Source organism: Gambusia affinis, linkage group LG21 (genome assembly GCF_019740435.1).
Source record: "Gambusia affinis linkage group LG21, SWU_Gaff_1.0, whole genome shotgun sequence".
Lineage (NCBI taxonomy): Eukaryota > Metazoa > Chordata > Actinopteri > Cyprinodontiformes > Poeciliidae > Gambusia > Gambusia affinis.
In genome coordinates, this window is record NC_057888.1 from 16,661,359 (window position 1) to 16,679,505 (window position 18,147).

The 18,147-nt window shown below is 39.6% G+C and overlaps 1 protein-coding gene across 2 annotated transcripts in view; it reads left to right on the plus strand.

Annotated features, from left to right (window-relative positions):
* The window catches only part of LOC122823935 (guanine nucleotide exchange factor VAV3), a 93,556-nt gene that overhangs the window by 17,102 nt on the left and 58,307 nt on the right, over positions 1-18,147 (plus strand). For both annotated transcript variants that reach the window (XM_044103990.1, XM_044103991.1), the window contains exon 2: positions 1,396-1,512. In XM_044103990.1, coding sequence (XP_043959925.1) covers positions 1,396-1,512 — 117 coding nt within the window. The remainder of the gene's footprint in view (positions 1-1,395; positions 1,513-18,147) is intronic.

The following is an 18,147-nucleotide window of genomic DNA, read 5'->3' on the forward strand; positions in this document are numbered from 1 at the left end:
CTTTAGGAGGTGGGGGGATAATTCCTCTACTATGACTCTCTAAAAACCCCTCGGACTCTGAAAGGAGTCCCTAATCACATTTTGAAGCACCTAATTTGGAGCAGAACTGCTTCCACTTTTAATAAGATTTCAAATTAAACTAATATCTGCGTTAAAACAGCACGATGTGGCCAAAATTGTATGTCCTTCCCATTATTCAGATGTCTTCTAGGTGCGGTGGAGAGCCAGAAAAATTAACTGCTCCCCACAGAGCCATTGAACCGCAGCTGATAAGCTGGAAGACTTTACAACGACATCCTCTTTCTTTGCTCCCCACAATACTCTGTTTTATTAGGGCGCAGTTTAAAACAGCTGCAGCAAAAGCAGAGACGTCAAGCAGAGGGGAAAACGCCACAAACACATTGTTGGTTGGTTACACCCAAAGATGAAGTCATCCGTCAAAGGCGATCCAGCAAAAGCAGCGAAGTGGAGCAAAAAAAAAACTCGACTCCCCTCAGACCAGTCTATCAGCAGAGGCGCGCTTCTGGCCTCTATTTTACGGGAAGTCGCAGACACGCAGCGTGTTGGCCAACTGCACACTGTTGCTACATTCCTGTTAACCCTGGCTGCAGCTCTGAAGAATGTGAATTAGCTCGCAGAACGTGGATTTAGGCCCTTGGCTTCTGGTTTCATGTGGCCAGCTCTCGGCCGCGTTTAGAGTCAAGGTTGTAGGTTGCGAAGCATCTTTGCCGAGTTACTCTTTTTATGTTAGATGTAGATGTTATTTAGATGTTAACAGCTTAACACGTGTAAGTACAGCATTGTTTTTATTGCTTTTAGCTCAAAGCTTCATTTGCATTAAACTATTTGAACGACAGATCAGCAAGACAGTCTAAAAACTGTCAGCTGCTGAACAATTGGTCCATTACACCGTTGTAAACTTCACACTTCTTTTTTAAAGCCAATAGAAATATTTCTAATGACAGACGCAGATCAAGCTCATTTGGATCCATTGTTTTATGCTTTAAAACTTGAAATTGGGGTTATGCGTCAAACATTTGAATGTATTTAGACTCTTCTTATAGTGCCACACCACTCCATTGCCCTCGTTTGACATTTTGTTTTATTATTCTAATGAAACAAAATGCTCTCATGTTGGCTATAAACACTAACCCAAGAGCTTTCAGAGGCACCGTCTTCTTACATTGTCTAATTAGACAGTCACACTGACGCTCACAGGCAAAACTAGCAGAGCAGCTCCACCGCATGTGAATACCCTTTAGAGAAGAAAGTGAGATATAATAGAATAATAATGGGCTAGATCATTTATTAATGCCACGCAGCTCCTTTGTTGATTGGGAGCCACACAGCGATTAACCGTTTTTTTTCTTCTTTTATTTTGTCCTCCAAATGCAGTTCCTGTGCCTGAAGAATATCCGGACGTTCCTGTTGGCGTGCAGCGACTCATTCGGAATGAAGAAGAGCGAACTGTTCGACGCCTTTGACCTTTTTGATGTCAGGAACTTTGGCAAGGTAACAGAGGCACTTGCCGGCAGTCATACGGTGACATTTTGGCTTGGTTTTTGGTAAATGAAGGCTGCCTCCTTCCCCGCCGCACACGCCAGCTGTCCCCAAAGATGTGCTGCATAGGACAAGCGAGCCTTTATGTGTGTGTGGAAGCAGAAAAGCAGCTTTAGCATTACTAATAGGTAAAAGAGCTCTCTTTTCACCATGTAATTTCAGATTTGAATTTACAGCGAAGGTGTTGATGTGTAAAAACATGGTCTGGGTGATAAATTAATGTTATTAATCAAACACAATTTGGATGATTGAAGATTTAATGTTGGGAAAATCTGGACTTTGTTTTTCCACCAATGCACTCCTGAGGTTTTCATAGTTCAGAGTGATGTCAGCAAGCCCAGATCCCACCATCTTGTTTGACAAGAGTTTTTTTACAGCTTCTTTTTAACTGGACTTTCTATTCAGGTCAACTCAACATTACAATGAAATAAATATAAGGGTCAGGCTAAGTTTCTTGTTTTAGAAAACAAAAATAAAGTCATGATGCTACAGGAGTACAGTCATAGCAAAAAGAGAATAAAGTCAAAATAATATAAAAGAGTCTGGCAGAATAAAGTCATAATATTTGGAGAACTAAGGAATAATTTTATGAAAACACCAACATGAAAAATAACAAAAAAATATATTATTCAAGCTTTTTATCCTCATCAAAACAATTTTTTCTTGCAATTCTAAGACATTCTACTGATAAAATTTCATTTTTATTCTTATGTTGTGACAATATCCTCATTATCAAAGACAAATTCTTGCAATCGGTCCCTAAACCTCCATCGTACAACTCCCTGAAGGGATGACTGAAACAAAAGCCAGTTTTTCAACATTTTCTGTCATTTGTGATTTCCTGTTTTAGAAAAGAAAGGGAGCGAGAAAGTCAATTAGAAAAGGGTCTGATTTTATTTTCAAGCCACATCGCACAGCACCACCTTATATGCTTGTTTAGCAAACACCAGTACGTTACAATATCATAGCTATTCAGTTGTGGCATTCAGTGTTTCCTACTTCTACCTGTGGACGCTGGCCGAGGCCGTGTTGCAGCGTTCTTCCCACACCTGAGCTGTAATCCGAAAACTGAAAAAGCAACAGCGTGACCCAGCAGTTCAATCGCTTCCTCTCATTAAAGTGAAAATGCCCCAGCCTGCTGGCTTTACAAGGGTTTAAAAAGTGGGGCCTCTGGTTCATTACTTGTAAAAGGCTCTTATCCTTGCTTTGCAGGGCTGAGAAAGTGTCTGTGGCTCTCCGACAGCCCTGTTGCTGGCCACAAGAAGTTCCCCAGGGGTTTAATTAGAAATAGCAGCCTTTAGCTGACGATAGCATGCTACAGGCTCCTCCGATACGGATGGTCAGACACATCAGGGTTCAATATCTATTTACATGTAGGCCTGTCATGATATCAAATTTTGCTGAACGATTAATTGTCTCAAAAAACTATTGCGATAGACGATAGTATTGTCAGAAGACCTTTGTACACTGATTTAATGGAAATGACGAAATAATGCATGCGATTTCTTGCCAAAGATGTATACCCTTTATTTTCAAAAGAACACTCAACACTGGAACTGGTTAATAAAATAAAACAAGCTGAAATAAAAATAAAATGGACTCAGATTTCAGGTTTTCTCCCAGGATGTCAGTAGTATGGTTATCTGGGACATATCTGGTCTCTAAACATTTAGAGTGCAGGGTCCAGTCAGCAGCTATATAGTGAATGGTTTTGCTCATATAAGGGGTCATATTTGAACTTGACCACATATCCAACGTAGCAGAGTAAAATGAAATGCCTTTTATCTCCTTCAGTATGTCCTCTTTAATACTGCTGTACAGTTGTGGAATTGCCGTTTGAGATATGCATGTTTTTCCGGGGATTTCGTACCGTCTATCAAATGTTTGCAACATTTTTCAAAATGCCGGCTTTTCAACAATATTACATGGGAGCATCTCTTTAGCAATTAAGCGAACTACGCTGTCTGTGAGCGCGCACCACTTTGCGCCGTCCTTTTTGTACGCTTCCTGTCGATGAAATGTTTCAATGACGGTGGTGTGTCCCGAACTTGAAGACGAAGACGGGCCACTGGTTGTAGCTACTTTTCGTCCTCAGCTGGAAAAACTTTACTGGATGGTTGGTGCTTTAGGTGCACGTACAAGTTGGTTGTATTGCTGCTCTTAGTTGCTACTGTTTTATGACAAATGCGACATACCGGCTCGCAAAGGTTCAGCGGTTCGCCTCGGTCATTTGGTTTGAATCCAAAATACTCCCACACTGCGGCAGTTGCGTTCGGCTTTGAAACCAGTTCCATTTCGAGTACCTCCTCCCCCAATATGAGATAGTGTTTCTTTACCTTGCTAACTCCTCACGGGGCTCTAAAGCTGCAGCAGTACAAAATGATGCGTGCGCTGACTACCTGATGTAATAGTCCACTCCTCCTCCCTTCTCATTTTTCCCTTCCTAAAAAATGAGGAAGGGAGGGGTCAGTGGATAGCACCGGAGTTGAGCCTTCACATCCAGCGCAATCAATAGAAAGAGAAAAATACAGGCAGAGACGATATAGACGATAAATTAAATGACGTCGATAGGTTTTTTTTATCGTACGATTAATCGATTTACGGTTTATCGCGACAGGCCTATGTACATGTTAAATAGGATGGCATTAACGACTCGTTTCGCAGCGTTATTTTTCATCAAACACAGATTTCTTGTGACTGTGTTTGAGACTATAGTTTGAAGGAAGACAAGAAGTAGTTCTTGTCCGTTTGGATGTTGAATGTGACGAATAAAGACGCCGTCAGTCTTACAGACGACATTCAGCTTCAATTCAATAAGCTCCTTATATGTTCACGTGGAAGCATTTTGGGCACTGGTTTCAGTAGAAATGAACAAAAACGTTGCAATATCGTGACTGGCTAACCGTTAGCTTACCATTAGCCACCGACATTTAGTTCGGAGCTCATTGTCAGCAGGGCTTTGTGTGCCTCTTGTTCAAAATCTAAAATATGTTTAGTGGCCTAAACTGAGCCTGCTAATTTTGTACTGAAGAGAGAATTGATATTTATGAAACCTTCAATCTATTTGTGAAGCACAAAAACGCAGAGATTTAGCAGCACTGCTAGAGAATTGATGTAACTCAAATATCAGAGCAAATACCTTATAAAAAATGTACTTTATCTCACTCTATGTTCCCTTTACTTATAAAAATTCACACTCAAAGACGTGACAGGACTTCATGATGTTCTTCATCCCCACTAACCAGCATCCATGTTTGACTTCCGAATCAAAAGACTAGGCTTGCTACTTCATATGCAGCCCATATTGGATAAGTTAAGCAAGCGCCACCGGAGCAAAGTGATTTTGCCTATAGCAATTAGTTTCTCCTGTTAAAAGAAACACATTTCGCTAAAGCGGCTGCATGACTTGCATACGTGTTAGTTACTCTTGTGTCACTGAACTTCCCCTTTTTTAGGGCAAGTGTGCAAGTCAGGTGGCAACACTGTTCCAGTGAACGGTTTATGAAAGACAGCAGCTTGTGTAAAGCAGGCCTGTGAAAGAGTTGCACCGTTTCGTTGTCGGCAACAGCACTCGTTGGCCAACATTGTGAAACTGTGTCTGCTTTTCAACTTTTCAGCTTATCAGTTGGAACATGATGAGCAGAACCAGGTTTTCTCGGTGTGAAAGACTCTCATTTTAGCTAAAAATGAAAGATGACAAATTAGCCAATATCTAACACTAAACCTTTGGTTGGTGTAATTAAGGAAGCACTATTTTTTAATCACTTGTTAATAATGTAAAATGAGTAGATGGTTAAAAAAAATACAGTTCTGGAAAGAATAAAGCTGTGAAATGAGAAAGGCTCTAGACACAGACAACAGCATGTTGGTTTTTTTTTTTTATCTCCATTGGCGCACACGGCTGAATAGGCAGCTGAGAGAATTAAGGCGCCTTTTTGTCTTAATTTAGTCATTTATAATTAAAACATTTCTGGACCTCTGGCAAGTTTCTTTCTGCGTTTGCTGTGTTGCTGAGTGAGAATATGCTAATACGGATCTTTATCCTTGCTCTTGGGGAAAAGAACAAACAGAAAGTTTCTTTTCATTGCTTTACAGTTTTTTGCTCTTTGTAATGTTTCAGTCTTTCTGTGGTTTTCCATTGACATTCCTGCCCAAGTTTGGTGCTTTGTTTTCGAGAAGATACGGCCACGTCTCTTGTTTTTCAATGCTTAATTTGAACAGAAAAATTAAAGCCTGCTAGCTTAGCCTCGCCAGAAAAACAATAGATTGAAGCTTTTAGTGAGTGAACTTACCTTCAGAAGGTTTTCTGTGGAAATAGTGTGTTTATTTAGCTCAATAAATAAAAACTGCATTTAATGAGTAAGTAAGTTTATTTTGAAACCTTTTCTTTAGCTTAAGTCTTTGGAGTATGCTATCAAGCTAGGCACTCAGCACGGGGAATGAGTATTTCTCCTCCATCTATTCCGTTCAGTTCTACTTAAAACCGATACAATTGTCATAAAGTACTTTACTTTTCACAGTTTCTCATGTAAGTGTATGACCCAAACTTCTGACCTAAATACAATTGAAAATCTATGGAGAACCTTGAACATTTCAGTTCCTTAAAGTGTCTGTTACAAACCTAAAATACTTTCAGTCTGTGGTGACAGTTAGCTCTACAAACTATTGACTCAGGGTGGATGAATACAAATACACACCACACAATTGTATGTTATTTCTTAACAAATCATGTGAGAGTGATTTATTTGTTTTTTTTTTAACAATGCGGTTCTCAGTGTCTCTGAGCCATTATACTCTGAACGATCAATTCTGAGTTTTGTACTGAACGGCGATTTCACTCGGCTGCTGCTGAGCGCTTTGATGATTTGAAGTCAACACGTTGCCCAAAGTGAATGGAACATACCGAAATCATAGTGCCTGCTTGCTGGCAACGCTCGCTCGGCTGGTTCTGCACAGGCTAATGGAGGGAGGAGAGGAGAGGAATGGGCAAAGCTGCCATTCACCGTCACTCCTACTGCCATTCAGCGCCTTTTCCTCGGCTTTTTGTTTTAAAAATAGCTGCCGGACTGCTCTTGAATAAAACATAAGCAGCCCCTGTTTGTTTAATGTTTGTTTCATGGTTTTGATAGAGTCTGTTTGAGGAAATGCAATATGAGGAAACGACTGCTCTGTTGGCTACAGTGGCGATTGTGACTGTTTAATCTTGGAGTTACGACTTTTTCAATTTAGTCGTTAGAACGGAGCAACAAAAATAAAATTAAAAAAGCATGATTATTAATTAGGCTAAAAAAAAGTCACCCCTAGGTAAATGTAGCAGCCTTGGAGTGTTTCTGAGGGAAGCTGTGGGTGCATTACTTTGCATTTGGAGAACATCAAAACAAACTGAGCAGGTCTGAACTGTTGCCTGAGTGCAAAACATCTGGTTTGGACATCTGTTTTGTAGGTACGTGAGGGTTTCTGGGTTCTTTAGGGAGAAGAGAGAATTGGCTTTCAGAGGCCATGCAGATTTAGACCCACGCTAATCCCCACCTGGCAGAAAGAGGATGTGTGGGAGAACATCACACATGTGTCGCAGACTATTTAGATCCAATGAAAAGCCACGTTATGGTATTATTATCATGCATTGCTGAAGTCTGTGAAAGTATTTGGCGCCAGAAGCACTTTAGATGCTTCCCATGTTAAAAGTGGTCTGCTCTCCAAGTTTCCTCATCTACACCGTCGCTGTTATGAGGATGGTGCTGGAAATTGCTCCTCTATGCCTTTTTTGTACTTTAGCTTTATTACTTGCATCACATCCTACTCTTTCAATTATAAAATGACTGTCTGCAGCTGCTTGTTAAGGATAAATCATGAATCAGGGGGATGTTTCAGAACAACCACCTCAGCAACCACTTTTTAAACTTTGTAAATATACATTAGAAGGATGTTGCAAAGAGTTATCAGAACTATTATCAGTGGAAACAGGGTCTAATATTAAGCAGCTGAAAAAAAATATGTAATCTGGAAAAGTTCTCAGTTCCAGCTTTTCTTTGGCTTTTTTAAGCTAAAGAATCTTACAAAACAATAAGCAAGAAAAATCTAAACATGATTGGAGAACATCACATTATTTATTGCAAAACATGTTGTTAACAAAAGCAACAACGTCGGAGCCTCCGCCATCTTTAAAATACTACTTGTGCTCTGACATGCTAACTGCTAGCCGCTAGGTCGTAGTCTTCTATTGCTGCTAATTCCCTCCTGTTCAAAATGCATAATTCTGCCCCAGCAATGGTTATTCTTGTACTATTTGTGAAAACACTAACAGGAAGGGTAATCAATGCTCTTTAAAGAAAAAAAAAAAAGAAAAAAAAGTGAAATAGGACCACCTTAGATTTTGACCAGCATTAAAGCCGCTGTATTGACTTTCAGATTCTTTAGAATAAATGTGGCTCAAAAATACATTGGGCAAATGTGTTTTTAAATATAGTTAAATATTACCATGATGGTGTTAAAATTGTAAAATGCAAACATTTCCTCATCGTGTCTTGGCGTATGAGCTTGAATTGTGGAACAGAAATGTAAAATCCATCCATTGTGACATCCAGCGAAAAAATCCACTGCAGTCACATTTTCTGACTGTCAGTGACTAAGTGTCTCCATTCCCTTTTTCCTGCGAAGTCCAGCTTGTTTTAAAATAGAACCAAAGTGCTGACATGAGCCGTCCATCCTCACTGTCATATGATGGACAGTTTTCCTGTTCTTAGGGAAAATGACTCATCATTGTCAGATGTAAAGGTGAAGCAAACAACTTGAGCTTCAGGAGTGCTTTGATTTTTGCAACCATCGACTCACTTATTCGTATCTGAATCAACACATGTGGATAGTTAAGTGGGAGTTTATTTAGATAGAGGAAGATATGGGCAGCGTGAAATGTTGAGATTAATTTTTTTTTCTTTTCTTTTCAAAGCGAGGGGTAAAAATGTTGTTTAAAGGAAAGCAGAAGTGAGAGAGGTTATTGATAGGTGCCTTCTTCCTCAGTCGACTGTGATAAATTTGAGTGGAAACCCACTACAGGCTGATTCACCTCCTGCCTATCCACCCTGTTATTTCTCTTTCCCCCCCACCCACTCCCTGTGTCTCTTTCCATTGTCCTTCAGCTGTGCTCTCTGCAGCAGAGCTGTTTGGTCAGCTATCATGTGTCTGCTATTTGCTAATGGATACTCTGAGTTTATCTTCACACCGTAGAGCTGAACTGCAGGAACAGTCTTGCACTCTGGACATTAAATGAACCTTTCCGAAAGCCGAATTCAGAATTACGTGTTCATATTGATTGATCTTGGCCCTTTATTTACAGAAGTAGGTCACCATTACGGCAACGGAGTAGATTAGCAGAAGAACCTTTACAGGTTGGTGTGGGAGGTTTCACCATTTAATTTTGAAGGCGTCTTGTCTCTTAAACCTACAATTAAGTTGCCAGACTTAAGGAGCCGTAACCCACCTAGAGCTGTCTTACTTAGAATGAGTTTTATAAAGCGTTACTTTTTGGAACTTATGGCTTTTTATCCAACCACAACGTCCGATGTTGGTGATGGATTTCCTACTTTCAATTAGGTTCTAGTTGCAGAAATACATGCAACATAAAATGTGTTTTCCAGTTAAGGACAAATGAATGAAAAGACAGTACATGGGAGAACAAATGAAAATGTACTATTGTAGAGACTGAATTGACTGAAGTCACACATATGAGTGAAGTAGGGGTGTCAAACTCATCTTCATTGTGAGTCATATCAAAAATCTGAATGTTCTTAAAGGGCCGGTTCTGTCAGAATGTATTGCTAAAACCCATTAAGCTGTTAAAATACTAATAAATAGCTATTTTTTCAGCATTCAGTAAGTGTTTCTTAAAATTAAATATTGAACATTTTTTCACACTAATCAATCCCTCAAGGATTTTGTGATTTTTTTATTTATTTATTTTTTGCAATCAAAATCACAGATGTTGTTGTGCTGATTTAGATATATTTGTAAGGATTTTTTTTTACAATTTTTGCACTCATGTATGAGGCTAAATGTGACATTTTATTAATCGCCGTATTGGTCTATAACTTGACACCAAAAAAGGCTGAGGCAGCAGTCACTTAAAACCAGCGTTTTTTGACCATTTTTGAGAAAAAAATTGCTGTAAAATCAGAAGAAGTGTGTGGCATTGTTGATTTTGTGTGAATTTTGAAGAACTGTGAAAAACTGGAGGGACTTATGGATGCAATTTGGAGTCTAGAGGGCCACATTTGGCCCCCAGGGCCTTGAGTTTGACTCGTGTGGACTAAAGTGTTAGACTTACGAGTCAAGTCACAAAACCCAGAGTTGCTATAGCCTATAGAAATGACAGATGTTGGTGGTAACATCCGCAGCATGTATCGGGACCCAGTGATGATTTTTGACAGTGTTTTCTAGTAGAAAGAGTTGATAGAAGTAAATCTCTTTTTTTTATTTTATTTTTTTTATTAGTGCTGCCATTGAGTAAACAGCACACAGGAGCTTTGACCCAGAGAGTTATATGTTCTTATGTTAAAGGGTGCGTTTGATTTGTTTGCCAAGGATATTTGTGGACTCTGTCGCTAATAACAAATTATTACAATCTTTCAATCCTTTTTGTAGCGTAATAATAAGGACGACCGGTATGTTTCTTAAAGAAAACTGAGTATCTAATAACTAATAAAATAATAGAAAAAAAATTATTTACCTTTGACATCTTGTGCAAATCTTGTGATTTAAATTAAGAATCGAACATATTCCTGGACCACTTACATTGCACTATATAGAAAATGTGTCGACAATTTATGCATCGTTACTAACGGGAGTTATCCTCAAAACAGAGACTCTGATTTGACTCTGATAACTTCAAAATATAAGCATTTCCTGTCTGATTCGTTCGACAGCTGAGCTTTGATCAGCAGCGCCTGTTTTTATTTTAGGTCAGTAAACATTGTACCTTGTTCATTTTTAAATTAATCCACAACTGTTAATTTGTTTAACATGTTGAAATGCTTGTTCTGATAAGTAAAGAGCTTAAATTGTGCTTCAGGATATGGATTTTTATCCAACATTAATTCTGTGTATTGGGCCCACTGAGTGATTTAATGAGAGAATACAGATGGACTATAACCTGTGAAAAATGACTTACTGGCTTTAAATCTATGCTGCGTCTTTGTTGTCGTAGAACAACTTTGATTTGTGATGTTATTTCAGATGTTTCTAATACAAAGTCTCAACAGCCTGCTCGTTGCCAGATAAAAAAAAAAAAAAAAATCTCCTAGAAGAGCACAGCAATGGTCATACATTTGAAACTCTTTATTTTGTGTCTTTGTCTGATTCATCTGTGACGCTTCACTTAACCTCGGCTCCAATTTGCTTTGAATTCGGCTCAGAAAAACTGTTTGCCAGGACTCGCCGCAAAGCCGCTGGGCTGAAAGCTCTGTGGATAATTCATGGGCCTCCAGTGGCTACGTGTCAGCTGCTCCCACTGGAAACACACTTAGGTTTGCCCATGTGTGAAGGCAAACACACTAGCATTAATGCACTGACCATGCACAATCACAGCTTGCTGACAATCACTCGGGGGGGCGGGGCCTCAGGGCCTCCTGGCTCTGAGGTTGCTGGTCACAGAGATGGTTTTATCACTCAGGTGTTTTTAGAATAGGGAAGAAATAGATTCAGATTACTTCTGTTTTTTCAAGCGTTTTCTATATAGTATATTAAAGGTAGCTAAAAATGAAGCGATGCTAAAATTAGCATTTTAAGTTAGCATTAGCAATTTAGCTAATTTTGACTTAATAACAAAAGTTACTGAAAGGCATTTTCAGCAGCATTAAGGTACGACATGTACACTGGATTCTCTGTACATCAAAACAACTCAAAAGTGATTTAATGTTGTTGTTTTTTTATATAATGGTACAATCCTATTAAAAAAATGTATAAAAACCAAAATTGACCCTTTTGAAGTGTTGTTTTTTCCCCTAAGTTGTGTAATCTGTCTAGGGCCTGGCCAATTCTCCAGTCAATCCAAATACGGGCAACTTTTTAATGTCCTACAATAAACACAAACTGATTTTTTATTATTAAATTTTTTTCAAAAATGATCCTTGATGATTGTCTGCTAAATACAGAAAAAAGTACTTATTTACTTTTTCTCTTCATAAAAGTTTAACACACAGAAACATAACTTTAATAAATGTATCTATAAATCTATGAATTTTGCACAAAAACATCAGTTCCAAAGCCATGTTTTTTGTTTTAAAGTCAGTGCTGAAATGCATTTTTCTTTTTCAAAACCAGTGGAAGAACTGTATCAAAAACCCACTACCAGCTGAACTACTGCACACTTAACTAAACGGTTTAGCTGAATAGCAGTTCCTGCAAAGTCTTTGCAGTGTTCACAGTTCATAAACATTCAAATAAATGCATGAACTGGTCTGAACTGGTGTAAAGGCAGCTGTGTGAAAGGAGTCATGTAGGAATTGGAAAAAACAAAGAGATTTTCCTACATAAAGTTCTCACACAAAGGTAAAAAAAAAACAAAACAACTCTTCTGGCAGCATATTTTTGCAACATTCAAAATGTAACATTCATGTCTTTAGCAAAAACATGCATATAAGAGGCGTTTCCATGTGTTTGTGCGGTTTTCTGTTGCAAGTGTGTGTAGAGGGGAGTCTCGTGGGGACTGACTCATCTCCAGATTCAGCAGCAGGAAACAGGAAGAGGAAACAGTCACATCAACATCACACCGGCTGTTCTCTTTCTGAAAATTCTAATATTATTTAACGTGAAAAGAGAGAATAAAAGGTGCATTCATGTTGTAAGAAAAAAAAACTCTATTCCCAGTGGACCTTAAACTTTTATACACGAGGCCACAAAGCCTCGTGTATAAAACCAATGTTCTGTGTAGACATTTTGTGGGCATGTAAGGCCAAAACAATTGAACGTCCACGCCGTCCTCTCTGTTCCTGTTACTGGTCACGGGGACCGGGAAGTTGAAGCATAATGCGTAAACGTGTCGAAGTTTAAGACCTCCAGCGTTGCCCTGAGAAGTAGATCGTATAATGTTGAAATTCAGCATCAGCAGATGCGCACTTCCAGCAGCTGTTTGCTAATTTAAAAATAAATACGGTGTTAGCCTTTTTTTTTTTCTCCAAAGGCTAGTAATAACAATTAATTCAGCGTAAACGTAGCATTAAGAAAACATTCTCTAAAGCTCAGTTTTCCACACTCAAACATATCTGGCTTGGACCAGATACCTGGCATGATGACGTTGACTTTGAATGTCGACAGAGGAAGGATGGCTTGAGGGTCCTGATTGAGGTGCCAACACACCTGCAGAGCACTCTGGGATTTTTCAGTATTAGTGATGCATGTGGGGTGTCTAGCAGCAGGCCAGCCACAGTCAGAATTATCTTGTGAGCCAAATATAATTACACTGCAGGGCCAAATTTGGCCTGAATTCGACACCTATGCACTATAATACTGCAGTCACAGGTTTTCCTAATATCATTCCAACTATTACAGAGAAGTGTATTTACCCGGGAAGCGGTTAAGCATCCACAATTAGCCTGTAGATATATAAATAGAAAGGTTTGAGTGACTTGGCTCAGATAAATTCTGTGAATTTAAATGGCACTAGTGAGTGTGAACCGGAGAGCTTACGAACAACCGTCGTTAAGATCAAAGACCAGAAAGACTGATGTGCAAGTCTTCGAACGAACCATCTCAATATTCACTGTCCTACTTTCTGAGAGCTTTACCCCCCCTCCAGCTTTAACAGTGAGTGTATAAATGTGGAACTATGGGCAAAGACCCACATCTCCTTGTAGATGCACGGAAACACAACACAGTTGCTCTCCGTTTCAAAAAATGATCTGGTTCAACCAAAACTTTCATAGCGAGCCAAAGCGTATGCCGTTTGATTTAGATAAAAGGCAGAGAGTTATCTGAGCTGCTGGATTCAATGCCCATTCACCTGTGCTGATTAAAAGAGGGAACCCTTGTGTGTGAACGCCGATGCTCGCCTGACGTGCTGGATTGCTTCTTTGCCAGAAATGTAAATACTGCTAGATTAAGGAAAAAATCACAAGCAAAAACAGATTGGATATTTCTTTTTTCTTTTTTCCCTCTTCTTTCCTTTCCCTCACGCATCTCACAGCTCCCGGTCTGGGTAACCTCATGAGCTACATGTGCAAACGCATCTTGTACGGTTCCTCTCTCCTGTCTGGTACCGACTAAGCAGAACAGAAGGAGGGAGAAGAGCGCCTCTGGCAGGGGACCAAGGCCTCCCTTCTTCTGGCTCCGATGGCAACCGCTTGTCCGGAACGTCACTCCGATGGCGGAGCGATCCAAAACGTTCCTAAATTTAGTCTTAAGTTGATAATGTGAAGAATGTTAAGCACTGCAAGTTGAGAGGCTTACATATTGGGGAATGCAATAGTTGTACTTAAACGTTTTAGAAAATTGAAACCTTACCCAACCATCCAACTTTCATATAGCATAAAGATTTATATGCCGAAGTCATACTGTATGTATCATTGTTTGTTAAAATGGCGGTTTAAACAACTCGGACCTGTCGAATATTAAGGAGATTTGGTGCAAAGTGTTTTGACATTTTTTGCAGGAATGTTCAACACAGATTGCTGGATCCTTTTTGGTTTGTCAGGATTCGTCTTCTGTTGATACAGCTTCTTGCATTCTCAGTACTTCATCTTCAGACAGTTCTTTTTTCCCATTTGTTGCGGTAAAATTCAGGCGCAGACCATAGAAATCTAACATTTTTGCTGCTTTGTAAAAGTTTAAAACTATGTAGCACGATTTAGATGGTTTAATTCAAAAAGCAAAACATCTACTCAGTGTATCCTAGGTATGGAAGATAGTTAAAGGTCAAAAATGAGATTTTTGGGGGCGTGCTGTGGTGGCGTAGAGGACAGCGCGACCCACACTTGGAGGCCTTGAGTCCTCGACGCGGCCGTTGCGGGTTCGATTCCCGGACCTGCAACATTTGCCGCATGTCTTCCTCCCCCTTTCCTGTCAGCCTACTGCCATATAAGGGACACTAGAGCCTACAAAAAGACCCCCTGGTGAGGAGAAAAAAAATGAGATTTTTGGACCAACTTTTAGAACTTTTTGATGCTGCTGTGACCATGGTAACCATTGTGTAGCTTAATACCAGAGCCTGACCAGTGCATACTGTACCATATTTTCTTTTATTTTCTCTTGTAATAGTATTGTTTAATAAGGTCGGGGCTTGTGTGAAGTTGTAATGACTAGTTCAGTTGTTTTGTACCATGGAAAGCAGTCAGCAAGCTATTGGTTTGGAGAATAACCTTACCTCAATTACCAGACATGAAAGCACCACCAGGATTAGTGGTGCTTTCATCTATGACAAACGTCCACCTCATAAAAACCTAAAGGTGTTTAAGAAAATAGGCAGAGTATCAGTCTTGCAACATCTCGTTGCAAAAATAAATATGCTTCGCAAACCTTATAGGACCTAGAGCTAATCTAGAGCTCTCTCTCTCTCTCTCTCTCTCTGTAAGGACAACTTTTTATTTTCTGTTCTCGGGATGAAAAAAAAGATCAAAATTTGCTGTACAAACAGTGCTCAGAAATGTTCTCCATGCTCCTCTCTGTGGTTTAAACATCAGAGCTAAGCCACAGCGCTTTGATCCTGCTTATGGACGACTATGTAAGGTGAATCTTTCGACGTCGCGAATCGCCTGTGGTCAGTTTTCTCTTCCAGATGGGCAACCATGCCGCTCAGATGGAGCCGTGCGTAACCGTCTGCGTGTGTATTCAGTCCTCTCTCTCCCTCCCCCTCTCTGTTTCCCTAAGGCACCTGCTGTTTTGATCAGAAGGAGGGCTAACGAGTAAGTTTTTATTTTCAACAAGTGCAATTCCTGTCTTGACGCTTTTTCGACGAAACTCTCTCATAAAACCTTTTGATGAGGTGCCCGGGGTCCCTGAGCGTGAAGTGGCGCCGTACGGGATTTCACAGGGACGTAAATGTTCTTCTGATCTGCCTCAGTTTTGTTTCTGTAACGTAAGCCTCCTGCCGAGGCCACTTGGAGTACCGTGCGTACATCCGAGTCAACAGTGCTTCTTCCAGATGCTCGAGGCGGGTTGGGACGGGTTTGCGTTGCTCTCTAAAGATGGAGGTGGAGTGGGTGGTTGCGCTGCTATTGAAAATGGGGGTTGGGGGGTACAGTTTTAGAAGCTAATCTCCATCCTCCACACACACACACAAAAAAAGTCTATGCTCATCTCAGAATAAAGCGGCTCCTCTGAGTTACGTAACGCCCAAGAAAAAGCAGTTTTGAAATAGCACACCAATGTGGAGGGGGGAGGGAAGCTGAAATTAATTCCATGAATGAAAAAATACTCAGAGTCAGCCTGGTCATCCATCTTACATGAAAAGCCAAAGTTTGGTTTCTAATTTCTCTGGAAGAGGGAGGGAAGCATTCTGAAGGGAATCGGGGTAATACAGTATTTATGACTGTGCAGTTAGTGAATCCACAGGTGACTATTACATATTCTAATAACAGGAAGAGCCGAAACAAGGAGATTTAGGAGGCTGCTTCTGACGTTGGCAGTGGGAGAATTTCTGATTTGTGCTGTATGCACCTATCATACAGCTAAGAAATATTTTTTATAAAAATAAAATTCTTATTAAAAGAGACCTATGAGGCCTAATCTGCATGTAGTTGGATGTTTGGGAAAAGGAATATGTTTTTACGTGTTTTGGTCCGTCATCCACATGAAAACTCTATTAAATATCACTAAAACTAATTATACAAAGCTCCGACCAAGGCGGAGATTTGAGAAAACTAAGATTTTTGTGTTTGTGTGTTTACTTGGGGGGGGGGAAAAAACAGACGTGGGGTCCAGTCTGCGACACACAATGCGCCAATACAACCACAATTCTCAATGAACATCGCCTCGTGTTTTAATAATTATTCTGATATGCTATTTAAAAGTAGTTTGACCAATATATTTGTCAATTCAAATAAACGTCCCAGCGCTTTGTTTATTTCCCAACAGGAAGTTGTGGTTGTTTTGAAGCAGTCTGGTTGGCAAAGCAGATTATTGCTTTGCGCCACACTGCCCCCTACGGGTTTGGCGTGTTCATGTGGGTTGTAGATGGAAGCCTTTCTGAAATGATCGCTGTGTATGATATTATTTTTTTAAACAGTGTGGCAGAGATATTTGTTTTTATAAGGCCGAAAATAAGACATTCTTCCCTCTGACAGGGGTTTATGTTTGATGTTTAAAGTCATCACAAACACTCAAAATAAGCTATTTAGGAGTTATGTAAATGAGAACAATAATCTAATAAGAATATTAGTTTTTCATGGATTTTGGTAAACCATATAGCCTTTATTTTAGTTTCAAATGATTTTATAATCATCGCAACATCAATAGCTCCAAGTTTCTGTATTGCAAAACTGAAATCCTAAAATTGTTTTCATAGTGCCAGGATGTCAAGAGGTTCTTGTAGTTTTAGTTGAAAACTGTATCTTATAATACCACTTGTAATGTTTGGAAATTACCGTGTCCAAAAAAAGATTACTTTCAGACTATCTGCACAGGTAGGATTGGGTTCATAACTGAATGTGAGCATGAAGGATCAAGCATAAGATGATGAATGTTCAAGTTGGTAACGACATTCCATCAAAAGTCTTGATACGTCACTACTTTTGTATGGAAATGAGAACTGGTTCACGTCAAATAAAGACTAGATACAAAATTAAGGCGATTTAATTGGAATTAAAAAAATCATATTGTACTGGTCTTATCTTTAAGTTAACCCAAGAGTTTGTTTTGAATAAGCATCCAAATTTTACTTTGTGTTTTTCAATTATTCAAGTCGGCCCCTGAGAAACAACTCCGACTGCACATTGACGCATGACTAATGTGTGGAAACCACCCTTCAGAATTGAAACAGAGAGTATTTAAGTGCTCATGATTACAATGGGGAGTCCTCAGGGTATGCTAATTGATGCTAACCCATTTATGCCATTATGGATCTGACAAGCTGGCTATTTGAGGCGAGAAATTTTTACCAGCTCAGATCCAGAAGTGAAAAAGACACATTTGCCGCTTTATGGAGGATTTTATCGCCGCTTGTTTTGTCTTTTCGCTTTTCTGCTGCACACTCAGACCCAGATTGGGATTTCATCACTCGGTGTGATGTGTCATGTTATCATGAAGACCTCAAGCATTACCATGACTTACATCAGAATTTAACAGAGTGGGCGAGCGTCTCTGTTGTAGTTCGACTTTTGGGATTTGGGCTGCTTAGTTTTGTAGTATTTTCGACGTACATCCAGCCTATCGTGTTCTCCAATGCCCACGCTACCCAGCAGAACAAGAAGAACAGGCTATAAAGTTGTCAATGTTGGATCCAAAAGCAGCACACTAGATGGACTGCCTCTATTTACTGGATTGGAAAATGGGATTTTTTGTTATTATTATTTTATTTCCCTTCCAGGCATTTTCTGCCTTGACATTTGATCATGTATTCCTTATTCCACTGAGATGTGGATTTATTGGGACCATCTCATTCAA